A 16,167-nucleotide genomic window follows, 5' to 3' on the forward strand; every position below is an offset into this window, starting at 1 on the left:
ATGCAAATGAAGACAATGTAATTTAAAATCTTCATGTATGTAACTTATTAACACTCAAAGCCAAACCAACCAAGTGTTATGTATTACTGAAAACAATACATGAAATTAATTTTATCCCATGGTAAATGCTTAAATTGCTAACTTTCTGATTCGAGTATACAGAAAAGTTATTCAGAAGATACAGCTGTTTCATCTACATTGAAAATGTTCGGTATAACCACCTTCCTCAATGATCTTAGCTACATCTTCTGAATAACTTGCTGCAGCTTCTCCACTAACATTTGCTGCTTCATCTTGCCCTTATATGTTATAGAGATGGCTTCTTTACTTAAACCTCATGAACCAACCTCTGCAAGCTTCAAACTTTCCTTTGGCAGCTTCCTCACTTCTCTCAGTCTTCATAGAACTGAAGAGAGTTATGGTCCTGCTCTGGATTAGGTTTGGTTTAAGGAAATATTGTGGCTGCTTTTACGTTTTATCAAAACCTTTCAAACTTTCTTCATATCCACAATAACGATGTTTTACTTCTTATCATTTGTGTGTTCACTGGAATAGCACTTTTAATTTCCTTCAAGAACTTTTCTTTGCATTCACAACTTGGCTAATTGTTTGAGGCAAGAGGCCTAGCTTTCAGCCTGTCTTGGCTTTTGACATGCATTCCTCACTAAGCTTAATTATTTCTAGCTTTTGACTTAAAGTGAAAGACATGTGATATTTCCTTCACTTGAACACTTAAGAGGCCACTGTAGGGTTACTAATTGGCTTAATTTCCATATTGTTGTTTCTCAGAGAACAGGAAAGTCCAAGGAGAGGGAAAGAGCAGTTGGACAATGCAGCAGTCAGAAAATATGCAACATTTATTGATTACATTCATGGTCTTACATGAACATAGTTAATGGTGACCCAAAACAATTTTAACAGTAACAGCAAAGATCACTGATCACAGATCACCATAATAGACATAATACTGAAAAGTTTGAAATACTGTGAGAATTACCAAAATGTGACACAGAGACACAAAGTGAGCACCATGCTGTTGGAAAATGGCGCCAACAGACTTGCCTGACACAGGGTTGCCACAAATCTATTAATATATTTTTTTAAATGCATTATCTTTGAAGCATGATAAAATGAGGTATGCCAGTACAATCTCAGAAGGAAAATGAGGTGACAGAAATAGCTGAAGATAAAATGGCTGAACACTTCCCCAACTTGATGAAAGACATAAATCTACACAACCAAGGAGCTCAATGAAATCCAAATAGAATAAACTCAAAGACATCCACAATGAGACACATTATAATCAAACCATTGAAAGATAAAGACAGAATCTTGAAAACAGCCACAGTAACAACTTATCACATAACAGAATTTTCATTAAGATTAATAGCTTATTAGTAATGAGAAAACATAGAGGTCAAAAGAACAGACATTTACAATACTCAGAAAAAAAACTGTCAACCAATAATTTTCTATCTGGCAACATTATCTTTTAAAATGAAGGAGAAATTTTAAATTCCTAAATAAACAAAAGCTAAAAAAGTTCATCACTAGTCAGACTTGACTCATAAGAAATGCTAAGAGACAGCCCTTTAGGCTGAAATAAGAAAGTAGAAAGTAACTCAAAGCCATATGAAGACATAAAGAATTCCAATGAAGCTATGTAGGTAAACATATGTATGTTGAGTTCATGACTCCTGTGTTTGCTTCCTATATAATTAAAATGTATAAATGCATAAAATGCTTATAAATCTATATTAATGGGCACAGAATGCATAAAGATGTCATTTGCAACAATAACAAAGATGAGGGAGGTGTGGGCCGTACAATTTTGTATGCTACTGAAGCAAAGTTGGTATCACTTCAAACTAGACTGTTATAAGATTAGGATGTTCACTGTAATCCACATGTAATCACTAAGAAAATAAGTAAAAGTATGCAGAGAAAAGAATTCGAGGAAATAAAAAAGGTACATCCAAAAAAAAATCAATCGGAGGGGTGTGAAAAAAAACACACAAAGAAGGGCACAATGGAGAAACTGAGGAACATAAAAGATAATGCAAATAGGAAACAAGTAACAACAGAAGTCCTTTCCTATCAGCAATCCCTGTAAGTGTAAATGGATTAAATTCACCAACTATGTGATATAAATCCTTACAACGGAAAATTATTTGGCAGTAAAAAACAATGACATACTTGAATGGAGTACCTAAAACATTATGTTAAATGAAAGAGGCCAGACATGAAAGACTACATATTGTATGATTCTACTTATATGAAATGTCCAGAATAGGCAAATGTATTTCAGTGGCAAGCAGATTAGTGGCTGCTAGAGGCAGGGAAAATGCAGAATGAATGCTAAAAGGTAAGAGTTTTATTTTGAGAGTGATGAAAATGCTCTATAATTAGATGGTAGTGATGGGTGTACAACTGTGAATATACTGAAAACCACTGAATGATACACCTTAAATGTGTGAACTGTATGATATGCACATTATATCTTAATAAAGCTGTTTTAATATATATATATATTTTTTAATGTGGTGGATGGACTAGTGCTTTTGGCATGGTCTAAAAGCTGGTTAAGTATGCAGAATCTCAGGCCCCACCCCACACCTGCCAAAACAGAGCCCAGCTGACTCCTATGCCCATTAGAAGTTGGAATGAATTGCTCTAGGGCAACTTTATGTCACAGTGACAAAACAGGCCTGAAAAAATCAAGCGGCTTGCCTAAGCTCACATAGTCAATTCATTTCATGAGCAGACACGTATCATTCTTTGAATCACAGTTGTTTACAAGTTGGTGTCTGCCAATGGGGAGGGCACAAACTGTCTTTTCACTTCGAAGCCCTGAAGCCTGGTGCAATGTGCCATACATGGTTTTCAAATATGTGCTAAATGGCGAAAATGGTTTCATAACAGACCAATTTCCTAAGAAATGGATTACAATTGCCTAAATTAGCTTCATTACCAACATAAGTAAATTTAAAATATCACTATATGTTTACATTTTATCAAATATTTGAAAAAAATTTTTTTGAAAAAGCATACCAAACCAAATCAGAATTGTAACCTGTGTTTTACCAGAATATTTTTTCATTGAGTAAATGGAACATGTATTTTATTAACTCAGGAAATCAGAATGCTTGACACAGAATGATTGCTCCAGTAATGGATTTACCCAACGTGGAGACAGCTGCTTGTTAGTGGGTCTTAACAACAGACTGTGCAAGAATGTGAGCCTCACAAATAGAAACATAATGGCTACATAGGGTTCCAGTCAAGGAGATTATTTCTGACTCCTTCAGGTGGCAGGTAGCCAAAGTATATCTGTGCTGGCTCAATCATGCCCATTATCTTTGGTTTTTACTTCTCCTTAGAACTAGGGAACAGAAAGGAACAAGCCCTGAAGACACCAAAAACTACTCACTGAGCCAAACTGCTATACTATAACAAAGTACAAGGATTCATGAGATTGAAAAATGGCTCACAATATAATGTCCACTGGCGTGTTCTTAAGTTTGAATTCCTGAGCTTGGCCTCAGTAGATCCTGACTCCTAATAGAACTAACCTTTCTGCCCAAATTAAAATGGTCTGGTAATCCAGTATCATAAAAACAGCTTAATCTTGGCTGCTAGCCCAAGTGGTAATTCTCTGAAAGAAGTCTGATACATTTAGAAAATCATCAGATCATAAACAGGTTTAAAAAAATGATGTGGGCCAACTGTAAGCATATGAACCACAAAGCAAAGTGTCAATGGACTTATTCAGAACTTCAAGTGAAAGAAAATCTTGCTATCATTTCAAGCGATGTATTATTGGGCTTAGAAAGTTATAGCTGAGAGAGGTAAAACATTTTCAAAAGACAAAACAACAAACAAACAAAAAAAAAACAACCTTTTTTCATCTGACCCTCACACTGTTTTTTCTTACAAAGAGTTATTTATTCAAATATTGATATCGACTTTACCTGGAACTATACCGAAAATATGCTGTGTTTTCACAAAGGCAAAATGTACTGTTCAATGATAGACTGGATTAAGAAAATGTGGCACATATACACCATGGAATACTACGTGGCCATAAAAAAGGATGAGTTCATGTCCTTTGTAGGGACATGGATGAAGCTGGAAACCATCATTCTGAGCAAAGTATCACAAGGACACAAAACCAAACACCGCATGTTCTCACTCATAGGTGGGAACTGAACAATGAGAACACTTGGACACAGGGTGGGGAACATCACACACCAGGGCCTGTCGTGGGGTGGGGGATGGGGGAGCGATAGCATTAGGAGATATACCTAATGTAAATGACGAGTTAACAGGTGCAGCACACCAACATGGCACATGTGCACATATATAACGAACCTGCACGTTGAGCACATGTATCCTAGAACTTAAAGTATAATAATAAAAAATAAAATAAAATAAAAATAAAAATAAAATGTACTGTTATCCAGGCATACATAGTCAATAAGATTGCTTCATCTAAAGTCATTGTCTGACCAATTCATTGGTTATCATCAAGTAATTGGCCAGTGGTGCCTCTTCTCAAATAACACTAAAAGTTAAAATAAAAACCCTCAGGGGGAAAAAAAACAAAGAACATGCCCAAAGCTCAATTCCTCTAAGTTTTACTGTCCTAGCTCCATCAATGCCTCTCAGGCTCCTGCTGGAAAGGCCACTGCCACCAACCATACAGTCCTCCCTCTGCAGCAGTGGATTCAACCAATCACAGACGGAAAATATTCAAAGAAAGTATAATTAAAAAAATACAAAAAATACAACAGTAAAAAACAATATAAAAGTTTTTAAATACAGTATAACAACTGTTGACATAGCATTTATATTTTATTAGGAGTTATAAGTAATCTAGAGATGATTTAAAGTATACAGAAAAATGTGCAGAGGTTATATATAAATACTACTCAATTGTACATAAGGGACTTGAGCATCTTTGGATTTTGCTCTCACTGGATCTACTAGGACCGATCCCTAGTGGATACCACGGGAAAACTATCTTGACTCAACCACTGGCTTCTGAAAACCTGATACAGGCAAGGGGAAAACTACACAATTCCTTAGGTTATCAATATTAGTCTTTAAAAAGTATAAACAAAATGGCAGTCTCAACCTGTTACAGTCTTAACTATGTATCCCAAAAAGTCATGTCCTGTAGCTCTACAGTCAACATTATAGTATTTGGAGATGGGGCCCTGGGAAGTAATTAGGATTAGATGAGGTCATGAGGCTAGTCCTAATGATGCCATTAGTGGCTGTATAAGAGGAAGAGAGAGAAATTGGTGTCTCTGCCACGTGAGGACACTGCAAGAAGATAGCCATCTCAAGCTAGCAAGGGTCCTCGCCAGAAACCAAACCGTGCCAGACCTTGACCTTGAACTTCCAGCCTCCATAACTGTGAAAAATAAATAGCATGGTATTTTGTTAAAAGCAGCCCAAGTTAAGACACAGCTTATGAAGATAAAAGTTGTACCAGACAAAAGTTGTACAGCAGTCAGGTCACTGAATGTGCTAACAAGAAGTTGCTGAGGACCCAGGCAAGTTTACAGTCAAAATCTGAAAGCACTAAAATTTATGACAGTTGCAAAATGATGACACTGAAGTTGCAACCCTGGCTTTAGGCCTAGTCTGTAAGGGAACTAACTACATAGCAGAAGTTCACTTGCTTTCTCTAAAGTGAAATCTATGTGCTTTGGAGGAAATTAATGATATCCCAAAGCTGACTAAGGAGTTTTCTGGTTCCTTTAAACCCTAAATGAGAGTTTATTTCATACAGTAGTATTAAATGACCAGCTAGCCTTACAAAATTATCCAAAGATCACCACAGCCAAACTGAGCCAACAAAACTCCAATAAGCCAATTTAATTTCAAAAAACCAGCAGCTTCTGCGTCCAGAAGAGAAACTGACTTTATCAGCCTATATCTTAACTCAGTACATTTAAATTTAGATGCAGGATAAAAGACCCCCAACTCTTTAAAGAAGGTTATTTCAATCTGCAGTCAAAGTAGTTGTAAAAGTCTGTTTGGGGTACCAGGTAATAGGCAAAACAAATAGGGCAGAATTAAGGTAGAGAGAATAAAAAATGTTCAACTATATCTGTAACAGTGGATTAACTAGAACAAAATCAACCTAACTACAGTACTGCAGAATAAAATGTGCTGATGAAGTGCTTGCAGAGTTAACAAGTAGGGGGAAAACAATAATAACTAATAAATTACCCCACAAGACATATGCTTATAATTCTTACTAAATTCACAATGTCAGCCGGGAGCGGTGGCTCACGATTGTAATCCCAGCACTTTGGGAGGCTGAGGCAGGTGGATCACCCAAGGTCAGGAGTTCAAAACCAGCCTGGCCAACACGGCAAAACCCCGTCTCTACTAAAAATACTAAAAAATTAGCCAGGCGTGGTGGCAGACACCTGTAATCTCAGCTACTTGGGAGCCTGAGGCAGGAGAATTGCTTGAACCTGGGAGACGGAGACTGCAGTGAGCTGAGATTGCACCATTGCACTCCAGCCTGGGCAACAGAGTGAGACTCAATCTCAAAAACAAATAAAAATAAAATAAAAAATTCACAATGTCTTCAATATATATTTGCTGAGTAGATAAAATACACACTAATCCATACTGACAGGTTTTCTTTCCTGTTTACATGTGAACTTTGAAATAATTAACTGTTAAGTCAATCAACCCTTAGTTAAATGAACACCCTAAAATAGTTTTAGCAAGCCCTAATGGTGTTCTGAAGCTCCTATCATTATACTTCTCGAACCATGCAAACGGGAAACACCATCTTCTAACTATCCCAATGAGAAGTTCTGCTTCTCAACTGGAAGAGAAGCAGCCCAGAATAAAGAATGGCATCAACTCCGTGAATTGAAATTAGGGTTTTCTGGGGGAGGGGGAAGATAATTTATGCCAAGGGACAAGACTACTTAATCTCTGAGGAAGAATAATTCAAAGTATTGTCTTCGACAAAATATTAGGTACTGAAGGAAAGGAGAAGAGTAGAAAAGAATTAACATTAAAAAGACCTCAAAGAGGACAAAAAAAGATAATGAAGTAAAATTAATAGCACTTGCAATATTATATTATTCCTAGTCACCCAATTAAAGCAATCCACTAGCTTTCTAAGGATAAATTTCAAATATTTGGAAAAAAGGCCTCTGCTTCAAGATTAAGCCAAGTTCATTCTTACTATAGTCTGAAAGGTTTTTCAGGCTTTCTACAGCATCTATGAGAACACTCATACTTTTGGCCATAGTATTTAAAGAATGACCGCTCTGTAGGTGTTAACAAACAGCTTAATTCCAATGGTGGATAAGACCTGCATACTAATGGGTTCTGAAAGCCTGTTAAGCCAGGTGCCTATCTCCATTTTCCAGTTCTTCAATCTATTCTACACACTGTAGCCAGACTAAGGATAACATTATTTGCCAACTGCACAGGAGCCTCAAAAGGTAATTCCTAACCAAAAAAAATCTGAAGTTAAGCCTAGTATTCAAGGCCTCTGAAATCTGATTCCATCACACATTTTCTGTCTTTACCAATCCCAGCAGAGTTTCATACACTGTAATGTTTATAGTGATTTGAATGGTGTTGCTTCATTGTCTTCCCCATCTTTGTCCAGTACTACTCTTCAATTATCACTTTCAAAGTCATGTGGTCTGAGGCATATTCTGATCCCATTCAAATCAGGTGGAACCTCTCCCTTCTTTAAATGTCTATTACCTATTCTTTGAACTTCTCTTACTCAATTACTGAGTTCTGTTTTATGGTGAGTAATTTATGTACACATAGTATGTTCCCTAGTCACAAGTATTCTATCATATCATCTTTATATCTCCCACAGTCCCTAACATGCAGGTTTCTATAAAGATCTGCTGACTCACTAAACAGACACCTCAAAAGATGCTACAGTAGGGACAGATATATTTTAAGGAAAAAAAAAAGTTTATATATGTCACATTTTAAAGTAGAATACCAAATGTTTCAAATCAACTACGTGTTAATTCCTTAATGTTTATCCTTTAATCTACATCCACGTATTTTCACTTATTACAATCAGATACCCAAACTTACCTCAAACAAGCGTAAGTCAGCAGGAACTCTGTCCCCAACAGAAAGGCAAACTGTATCACCTGGAACCAAGTCTCGGGCAAGTGTATGCTCCAATTTTCCTTCACGCACACTGTAACATGAAATAGAAACAACCGTGGTTAAAAAAAAAATTCATGCAACTTATCTTAAAAAATTATTTCCAGTAGGCTTGTCTGAGGAAAAGGCAAATATAAGAACCAAGAAAAAGACTGTTTCTAAACAATTAAGATGCCAAGATGACAGAAAATCACTTGAAAAACGAACTACTTGTTCAAATGTAAAATGTGTAAATTGAAGCAACCTTTTCAATCACCTGGGTCTGTTTGATTGTGAATCTCTATACTCAGAACACTGTGTAGCACATACTTAAGCGCACGCGCGCACACACATACACATACACACACACACACACACCTGTTAAATACAGCCGGGCACTGTGGCTCGCGCCTGTAATCCCAACACTTTGGGAGGCCGAGACAGGTGGATCACGACGTCAGGAGATCAAGACCGTCCTGGCTAACATGGTGAAACCCCATCTCTACTAAAAATACAAAAAATAAGCTGGGCTTGGTGGTGGGTGCCTGTAGTCCCAGCTATGCAGAAGTCTGAGGCAGGAGAATGGCGTGAACCCGGAGCTTGCAGTGAGCCGAGATTGTGCCACTGCACTCCAGCCTGGGTGACAGAGCCAGACTATGTCTCAAAAAAATATATTAAAAATCTGTTAAACACATCCATGTCTCAAGAATCTCAGACTTTAAAGTTTTCAATGGTACAGGTTTGCTACATTAATGAGACCAGGAACTTTTTGTGTCAGATTAACAGTGTCTTCCTTACATTCAGACGAAGTGGGGATAACCATACATACGGTACTAGTCACATTCAACTTCTATTTTTAAAGGGGCGGAAATCCATACCAAAAAAAGATCATACCAATGGCATTCTGGTGGCACAAGTTTACTCAATTCTTCAAGAGATTTTTCTGAACGATACTCCTATTCAAACAAAAAAAGTAGAATTTAATTTTGTTCCTATGAATATATTCCATCTCAATCATTATTTTAAAATTTCCCCCACTTCTCATCTTTTCCTTTACTTGTGCTTATATTCTTACCCAGAAAAGCTTGTCCCTTATTTTAAAATGTTAAATTGTAGAGATCAATTTTGATAATTAAATATTCTCAGTTTTACATTTTAATATTCAATGTATAAACCTAAGGTTATTTAGAAAAAAGATGAAAACTGACTAGTATGTCCAAAGAGTACATAATTTGAGTCATTAAAAGTTTTAAGTCATTGAGCCTTAAAATTTAGATACTCTTATGTTAAGTGTCTAATGACCGCAGAAGTCAAAGAAAATTAACTGTAAACAACATTTGCTTTAGGGATTTAAGCCCATGCTAACAGCAATGGTTTACAAAGTAAGTTTGCTTAGAACAAACATGGGAAAAACAAGGAATAAGATGTGGCTGGCTCCATACTGACAGACCCAGTTCCCATTCAAACTGTGTATCCAAAAGGGAAAATTCTCAGGCGTTCTAACAACGTGATTTCCAGCTTTTTTCAATCCAGATAACAAATAGCTGAGGGTCAGAAACATCCTTCAACTCACACTACTACTTAGTCCATATTTCCATGAGCAGTCTTGCATCACACATCACTGCTATTTTTGCCTCATGTCTGCAGTAAGCAAAAGAATCTGCTAATCTAAAGTCAAAAGAGGGAGAGGCAAATAGTGGAGGCAGAAAGGTTGGGAGTGTTTTGAAATGACTGCATTGCTAATACCAGTCAAAGTGTTATATCCATCACAAACTTCAAATGGAAAACACAAGGCTATGTAAGAATAACTTAGAACATAATCAGTCTCTACTTAATCTTAGAGTGACAAATATAAGGAAAATCTACAAATGTAAAAATCTTAAGACAACACCCCAAACACACGAAGGATATTAAGGAATTTGGAAGTTTACCCCAAAATTCTGTAATATGCTAAAAAATACCCACCAATCCTAGATCCCAGTAATAAATGACCTAGATGCTGCCCAATCTTGACCTATCTCTTCTGGTTCCTTAGCCTCTACTCCCTACATACTTAAGCGCGCGCGCGCGCGCGCACACACACACACACACACACACACACACACCTGTTAAATACAGCCGGGCACTGTGGCTCGTGCCTGTAATCCCAACACTTTACAGATACCTCTACATCAAAATGATCATTAAACATACCACCTAAAACCTAATAAATGCCTAAAAGTCATTTTTCAAATTTATTGTAAGGTGACATCATTATGATCATATAAAACAATTAGCTATTTTTATGGCTGGGAAGAAGTACAGTGGTGTGGGGAATGAGGATTACAAAGACACACGGGAAAAAGGGAGAACATAAATATAAAAGGAATATAAAAGCACTCTTAAGACACAGGTAATATAGCACAAATACCAAATAATGATAAAGTATTAAGAATTTTTTATACATTTTGATAAAGAGCTTTTGATTAAAGCATTATAAGTTCAACTGACAATAAATAGGATCTTTTGGAGAGGATTTTACTTGTTTATAGACTATTTTGTTGGTTTCACAGGCATATTTGGTGATGGGTCACATGTCTGTAAGAATCAGACCTAGCAATTTGAAAATAGGTTTTTTATAAAGTTTTCATCCTTTTGTGAGGTTTCCATCAAATGTACCTATCATAAAGACATTTAATAGTCTCAGCCATAGCATTTAATGTATATAACACTGTCTTGTGTAAAATTCCATATTGACTTACGTTAAAATCACAATTTTGTGGTGTTTTTTGAAAGCAGGGGCTTTCTAGTGATCAAAGAGAACAAGGCACTAAGGTCTTCCATACAAAATGATACTATTTGCAGGAATCCTTCTGAAGTAGGGCACTCCACATATCTGACACATTCTTAAAGACGCAAGAAGGTCCAGTCATCCAGTGGGTCATACCACTCACTTGGCTGAATGAAGAGTTGCCTTGAATAATGCTTAGCCTGAAATGACCTATGCTAGACTAACCAGCTCCACCTGACCATGGGCAACATTTGTCCAAGCAAGAAGATTCCCCTAAAAGCGGAACCCTGATAGTCTACTAATGGAGCTCACAAACCTGCTGCAAATAATCTGATTCCAACTGGCTTTCCACACTGGGTTACTACAGAACTAATAACAACTATGTTAGAGATTGCCCTAAGAGGCTGGGATAGTGAAAAGAAATACCCACGTAATAAATCATAGATGTAAGAACAACCATAGCCACTCAATGAACAGGCTTCAGATTCAAAACAGCATGAACTTCAGGCTTATACAACAGTATTACATTTTTCCCTAAGCTAGAATAATTCTATTCTTGTTAACCATGTTTTAGCTAAAAAGGAAATCTGCTGATATTGTGAAACACTGTTCTAAAATCTACAGAAGCTTCAGATATTTAAATAAACGTAAAAAAAAGCCTACATTTCTGTTTATGTCTGTACTTATTAAAAGAAATCTTGACATTATCTCCACATTATTCATAGTAATTTTTAAAAAGGGCTACTTTACAAACGTTTTATTTACTGTTTCAATTACTTTGATCCAGATCACAACACCCCTTTTGTGGAGGAATGATAAATTGTTTTAAAGGGAGGGGAGAGGAGGTCATGCCAACAATGAGTAGAACCATTTTAATTCCTCAAAAAAGACTCAAAAATAAAACAAGGTTAGGCAATAAATTCAGCACACAAGTACAGCATTTGGCTAAGGGAATCAGTCACAGAAACCTGTGGAATTTTCTTCAAATGGTACATGATAGATCAACCTTTTAATTCTACACTTTTTTGTTTCATCTAGACTTAGCTCTAGTAGGTATTAAAACATAACAGTGTTATGAAACTATAAACTCTGGTCTAATTTTTTAATTGAAAAAATAAAAAAGCATACTGCTGGATTTTATTTCTATTACTATGCTTTTTGTTTCCATCTGCTTCAGTTAGCCTTAACATTATCAAATAAAAAACTAGATTTTCTTCATCTCACTACCTAAATGAAAGCAGTTCCTTAGTCTCACCACAAGCTTCCCTGAAGAGTTGTCTGTATCTGAAATTATTTTGAAAACAAAGAATAAGTTGTTCTGATGGGCATTACAACCCTCAATAGCAGTAGGTTTTACCACAAGACACCTTAATTTTTAAGCAATTAACATACCATTTTCATGTTGGCAAAATAGACTACTTACCTGAACAAAGGCAACTGTAACAACGATAAGTATTGCCTAAACAAAAGAAACAGGCTTTTAAATCAGACATTAACTTGAGAAGTAACTGTTAACTGTTATTTTATTTCTCTATCTGCAGTCCCACAATAACAGATTTTAAACACTGAGATCAGCTGGAGAAAAAATCACAACTTTACCTTAAAGCCTGTGGGGGAAGCAGCCAACAGTTTACAGTGGCTTGCCATTAGCAGGGCAGCTTCTCTAACTTTTTGATCTCAGGGCCCTTTTATGCTCTCACAAATTGAGGACTAGCTTTTGTTTAAGTGGGTTATATATACTGATATTTACCATATTATATTTTTCAACTAGTCAGTTTTCATTTCTACTTAACTCATCTAAAAAATTTAAACCTCATTACATGTTAACACAAATAACTTTATGAAAATAAATTTTCAAAAAAAATTGTGAGAAAACAGCAGTGTTTTAAATTTTATATTTTAATATCTGACTTTCTAGAAAGCTAGTATTCCATCTACTATAACATACTGTTCGGGCTAAAGCGTATGAAGAAAATCCAGCCCCATACAGATAAGGTGGAAAAGGGAGGAGCATTTTTTATTTTTTATTTTTTTTAGGGAGGAGCATTTTGTTTGTTTGTTTGTTTTTGTTTTTGAGACGGAGTCTTGCGCTGTCGCCCAGGCTGCAGTGCAGTGGCATGATCTCAGCTCACTGCAAGCTCTGCCTTCCGGGTTCACACCATTCTCCTGCCTCAGCCTCCCGAGTAGCTTGGACTACAGGCGCCCGCCACCACGCCTGGCTAATTTTTTTTTTGTATGTTTAGTAGAGACGGGGTTTCACTATGTTACCCAGGGTGGTCTCAATCTCCCGACCTCATGATCCACCCGCCTCAGCCTCCCAAAGTGCTGGGATTACAGGCATGAGCCACTGCGCCCGGCCTAGGGAGGAGTATTTTAACAGTTTTTTCAGAAGATTGTGGATATTCTTCTTAGTTACTACACCAAAACTCAACAAGTGATAGTTACTTAAAGGTAATCGGCAATGTAGAATATAAAACTGTATCGATGAACTTTTCATAGTCTATTATATTAAAATCCATTGACCTATCTTGCATTTGAACGGATCTTTTACCATTTCAGATTTTGTAACATCATGCATTGGTCTTCTGGGAAATATTGGTTCACTTGGTTATTCAAATCTTTCCCACGATTCCCCAAATCTTTCCCAAGGTTATCACATTTCTTAACAATTTTTTTTAAAAAACACACATTTGTTGACATCACTACTGATCTAAACGGAATAAAGTCTTAAATACTGGGATGTTTTCCAGCCCATAGGAGTACATACAAATTTTCCAAAACTCTAATTATTGCTTGAAAACCTGGATTTTATCATTAGCAACATATTCTGCCAGTTGCCTTTCCTTGGTCTGATTCGCTCATTTAACTCACTTTCAAAAATAAGAATCTGCTGGTTACCCAAGTCCTAACACCCATAGTTTGTCTGAGTCAGTCTCTCAAGTACACGGCTAGTTTGCCTCACAATAATTACCCTTCCTTGAGACAACCATTGTATTTCAATATACAAAAGAGTTTCATGCACACTTCCCATTTCATTACACAAATTACTACAAAGGTATGTACTCAAGGGTCCAGATTTAATAAAATTAATTTTTACTGCTTTATCAAGAACACTCTTAAGAGAAACATGAAAGAAAACAGTGACTGTTAACAAAGTTTGGTGCCATTACTTCGATTTGTGCTAAGGCCCTAACAATTTCACCCACCACTGTTTTTGTGCCATTAATGCCCAAAGTCTATAATTAAAAGACAAATAATGTTTTAGTATTATTAAAATGGTTGTGACCACACACACCCCTTGAACAGGTCTCAGGGATTTCTGGGAGACTGCAAGCAATAGTTCAAGAGCTGCAACTCTACAATACTAGCTACGGTGTTCTTAAGCATAACATAGTGCTTTTACTTGCTACAAATTTTTTATATAACAATGAAATGGGGCAAAAAGGAAAAAGACGAGAAAATAGTTCAATGAAAGCTAGAATAACCTAGCTGGAAAGAATAAAATCATATATAGTATATGTATGCAGTAAATACAGTATGCACTGTAAGGAATATTTTTAATTCCACATGTCAGGCTTTAGTTCACAACTAGTCAAAATATATTCTCAACTGCAAAGTGAAAGAAATTTAAAATTTAATCAGATAATTATAAAATTTCGTATCTGTGAAAATTATCAGATTGCTAAAGAATTTTCATGTGTGCTAGTCACAGACTTTTGAACATTACTCAAAATTACTGTAACTATAATAAAAGCAGAAGTTGAGCCAGGCACAGTGGCTCACACCTGTAATTTTGACACTCTGGGGAGGCCAAGGTGGGAGGATCACTTGAGGCCAGGAGTTTGAGACCAGCCTGGGCAACATAACAAGACCCTGTCTTTACAAAAATTTTGTAAAATTGCTGGGGGTGTTAGCATACACCTGTAGTCCCAACTACTCAAGATGCTGAGGCAGAAGATAGCTTGAGCCCAGGAGTTTGGGGCTGCAGTGAGTCATGACTATACCACTGCACTCCAGCCTGGGCAATAGAACAAGAAACTGTCTCAACAAAAAGAATAAAATAAAAGCAGAATTTGGACACTGAAAAAAATCTGAGAGCATTTCTCAATTTATTTTCCAAAATAAAAACCAATCCCAATTTATACACTTACTCAACAGATCAAAAATATGTAATTTTTTTCTTACCACAGTGATACTGACGGCATCATCAAACTGATGCATTAAAACACTGATGACTGCAGAAGCCAGAAGCAGCATAATAAGGGGATTTTAAACTGAAAGTAAAACAAACAGCACATTTAACACAGTTTTGTACATGACAGTTTCGCTCAGCAAAGGCTTAAAAAAAAAAAAATACCATAAGAGTATGACTGGAAAAAATATAAAAGTCTGATACCGGATTTATTTCATGTATCTCTTCGATTAACAAAAAAAAAAAAAATTTATACTTAACTTACATTTAAAACTTTGTAACAGGTTCCTTTTCAGGAAAAAAAAAAAAAAAAAAATTAAATAGCAATACTTAGAACTAAGAATTAACCAATTCCTTATAGAATACAGAAATTTTTGGTATATTAATTTAATAAATATAGCTGTTCTGAATTTCTACTGAGGCTATAAAAGCAGGAGAAGATGATTTTAAGCTAAAAATTTAGGTTAAATACTGAATAGAACACTGAGATTCAAACATTTCTCAAGTAAGTACATTGGTATAGATTACAATTCTGTGGCTGACTCACATATCACAGAAAAAAATTCCCTCCTCTCCACAAAAGAAACTGAAGATTTTCCTCATGGCTAGCTCTCCTGGTTTCCATCTACCAGAGAAAATCATATCTAAAGAAACAAGACTATAGCATCAACCTGATCAGAAAGCATTTAAATGACCTCACACCAGAGTCAACCCCAAATTCTTCCAGTTGGACATTCTATTCCTTGAAGCTGTGATATTAGAATCTCTTCCTCTGCTGAAGTGTTACATCACTGTCAAAGTTGCGAAGTAACTGACTAGGCCACAAAGAATCCATCCCACCAGAAAGCCCCAGCCCTTAGATACCATAGCTCTGAGGTTACATGCCACCACCTCCAAAGTCCCTTTATGGTTCCATTCCCTGGAACAAGTCCCAATCCAGGTCACATCAGAATCCTATAAGAAACTTTTAACAATACCAATGCCCAGATTCACACCAAATTAATTAAATCAAAATCTTTAGGCATAAGGCCCAGGCTTTAGC

General features: G+C 36.3%; 1 protein-coding gene across 7 annotated transcripts in view; it reads right to left on the minus strand.

Moving 5' to 3' along the window:
- The window catches only part of ATP2C1 (ATPase secretory pathway Ca2+ transporting 1), a 166,398-nt gene that overhangs the window by 72,116 nt on the left and 78,115 nt on the right, over positions 1 to 16,167 (minus strand). For all 7 annotated transcript variants that reach the window (XM_017862315.1, XM_017862309.1, XM_017862314.1 and 4 more), the window contains 4 exons: positions 15,119 to 15,207; positions 12,357 to 12,392; positions 9,058 to 9,119; positions 8,110 to 8,218 (listed from right to left, as the gene is read on the minus strand). In XM_017862315.1, coding sequence (XP_017717804.1) covers positions 8,110 to 8,218; positions 9,058 to 9,119; positions 12,357 to 12,392; positions 15,119 to 15,190 — 279 coding nt within the window. In that variant the 5' untranslated portion in view covers positions 15,191 to 15,207. The remainder of the gene's footprint in view (positions 1 to 8,109; positions 8,219 to 9,057; positions 9,120 to 12,356; positions 12,393 to 15,118; positions 15,208 to 16,167) is intronic.

This window comes from Rhinopithecus bieti, unplaced genomic scaffold, assembly GCF_001698545.2.
Source record: "Rhinopithecus bieti isolate Rb0 unplaced genomic scaffold, ASM169854v2 scaffold_62793, whole genome shotgun sequence".
Classification (NCBI taxonomy): Eukaryota; Metazoa; Chordata; class Mammalia; order Primates; family Cercopithecidae; genus Rhinopithecus; species Rhinopithecus bieti.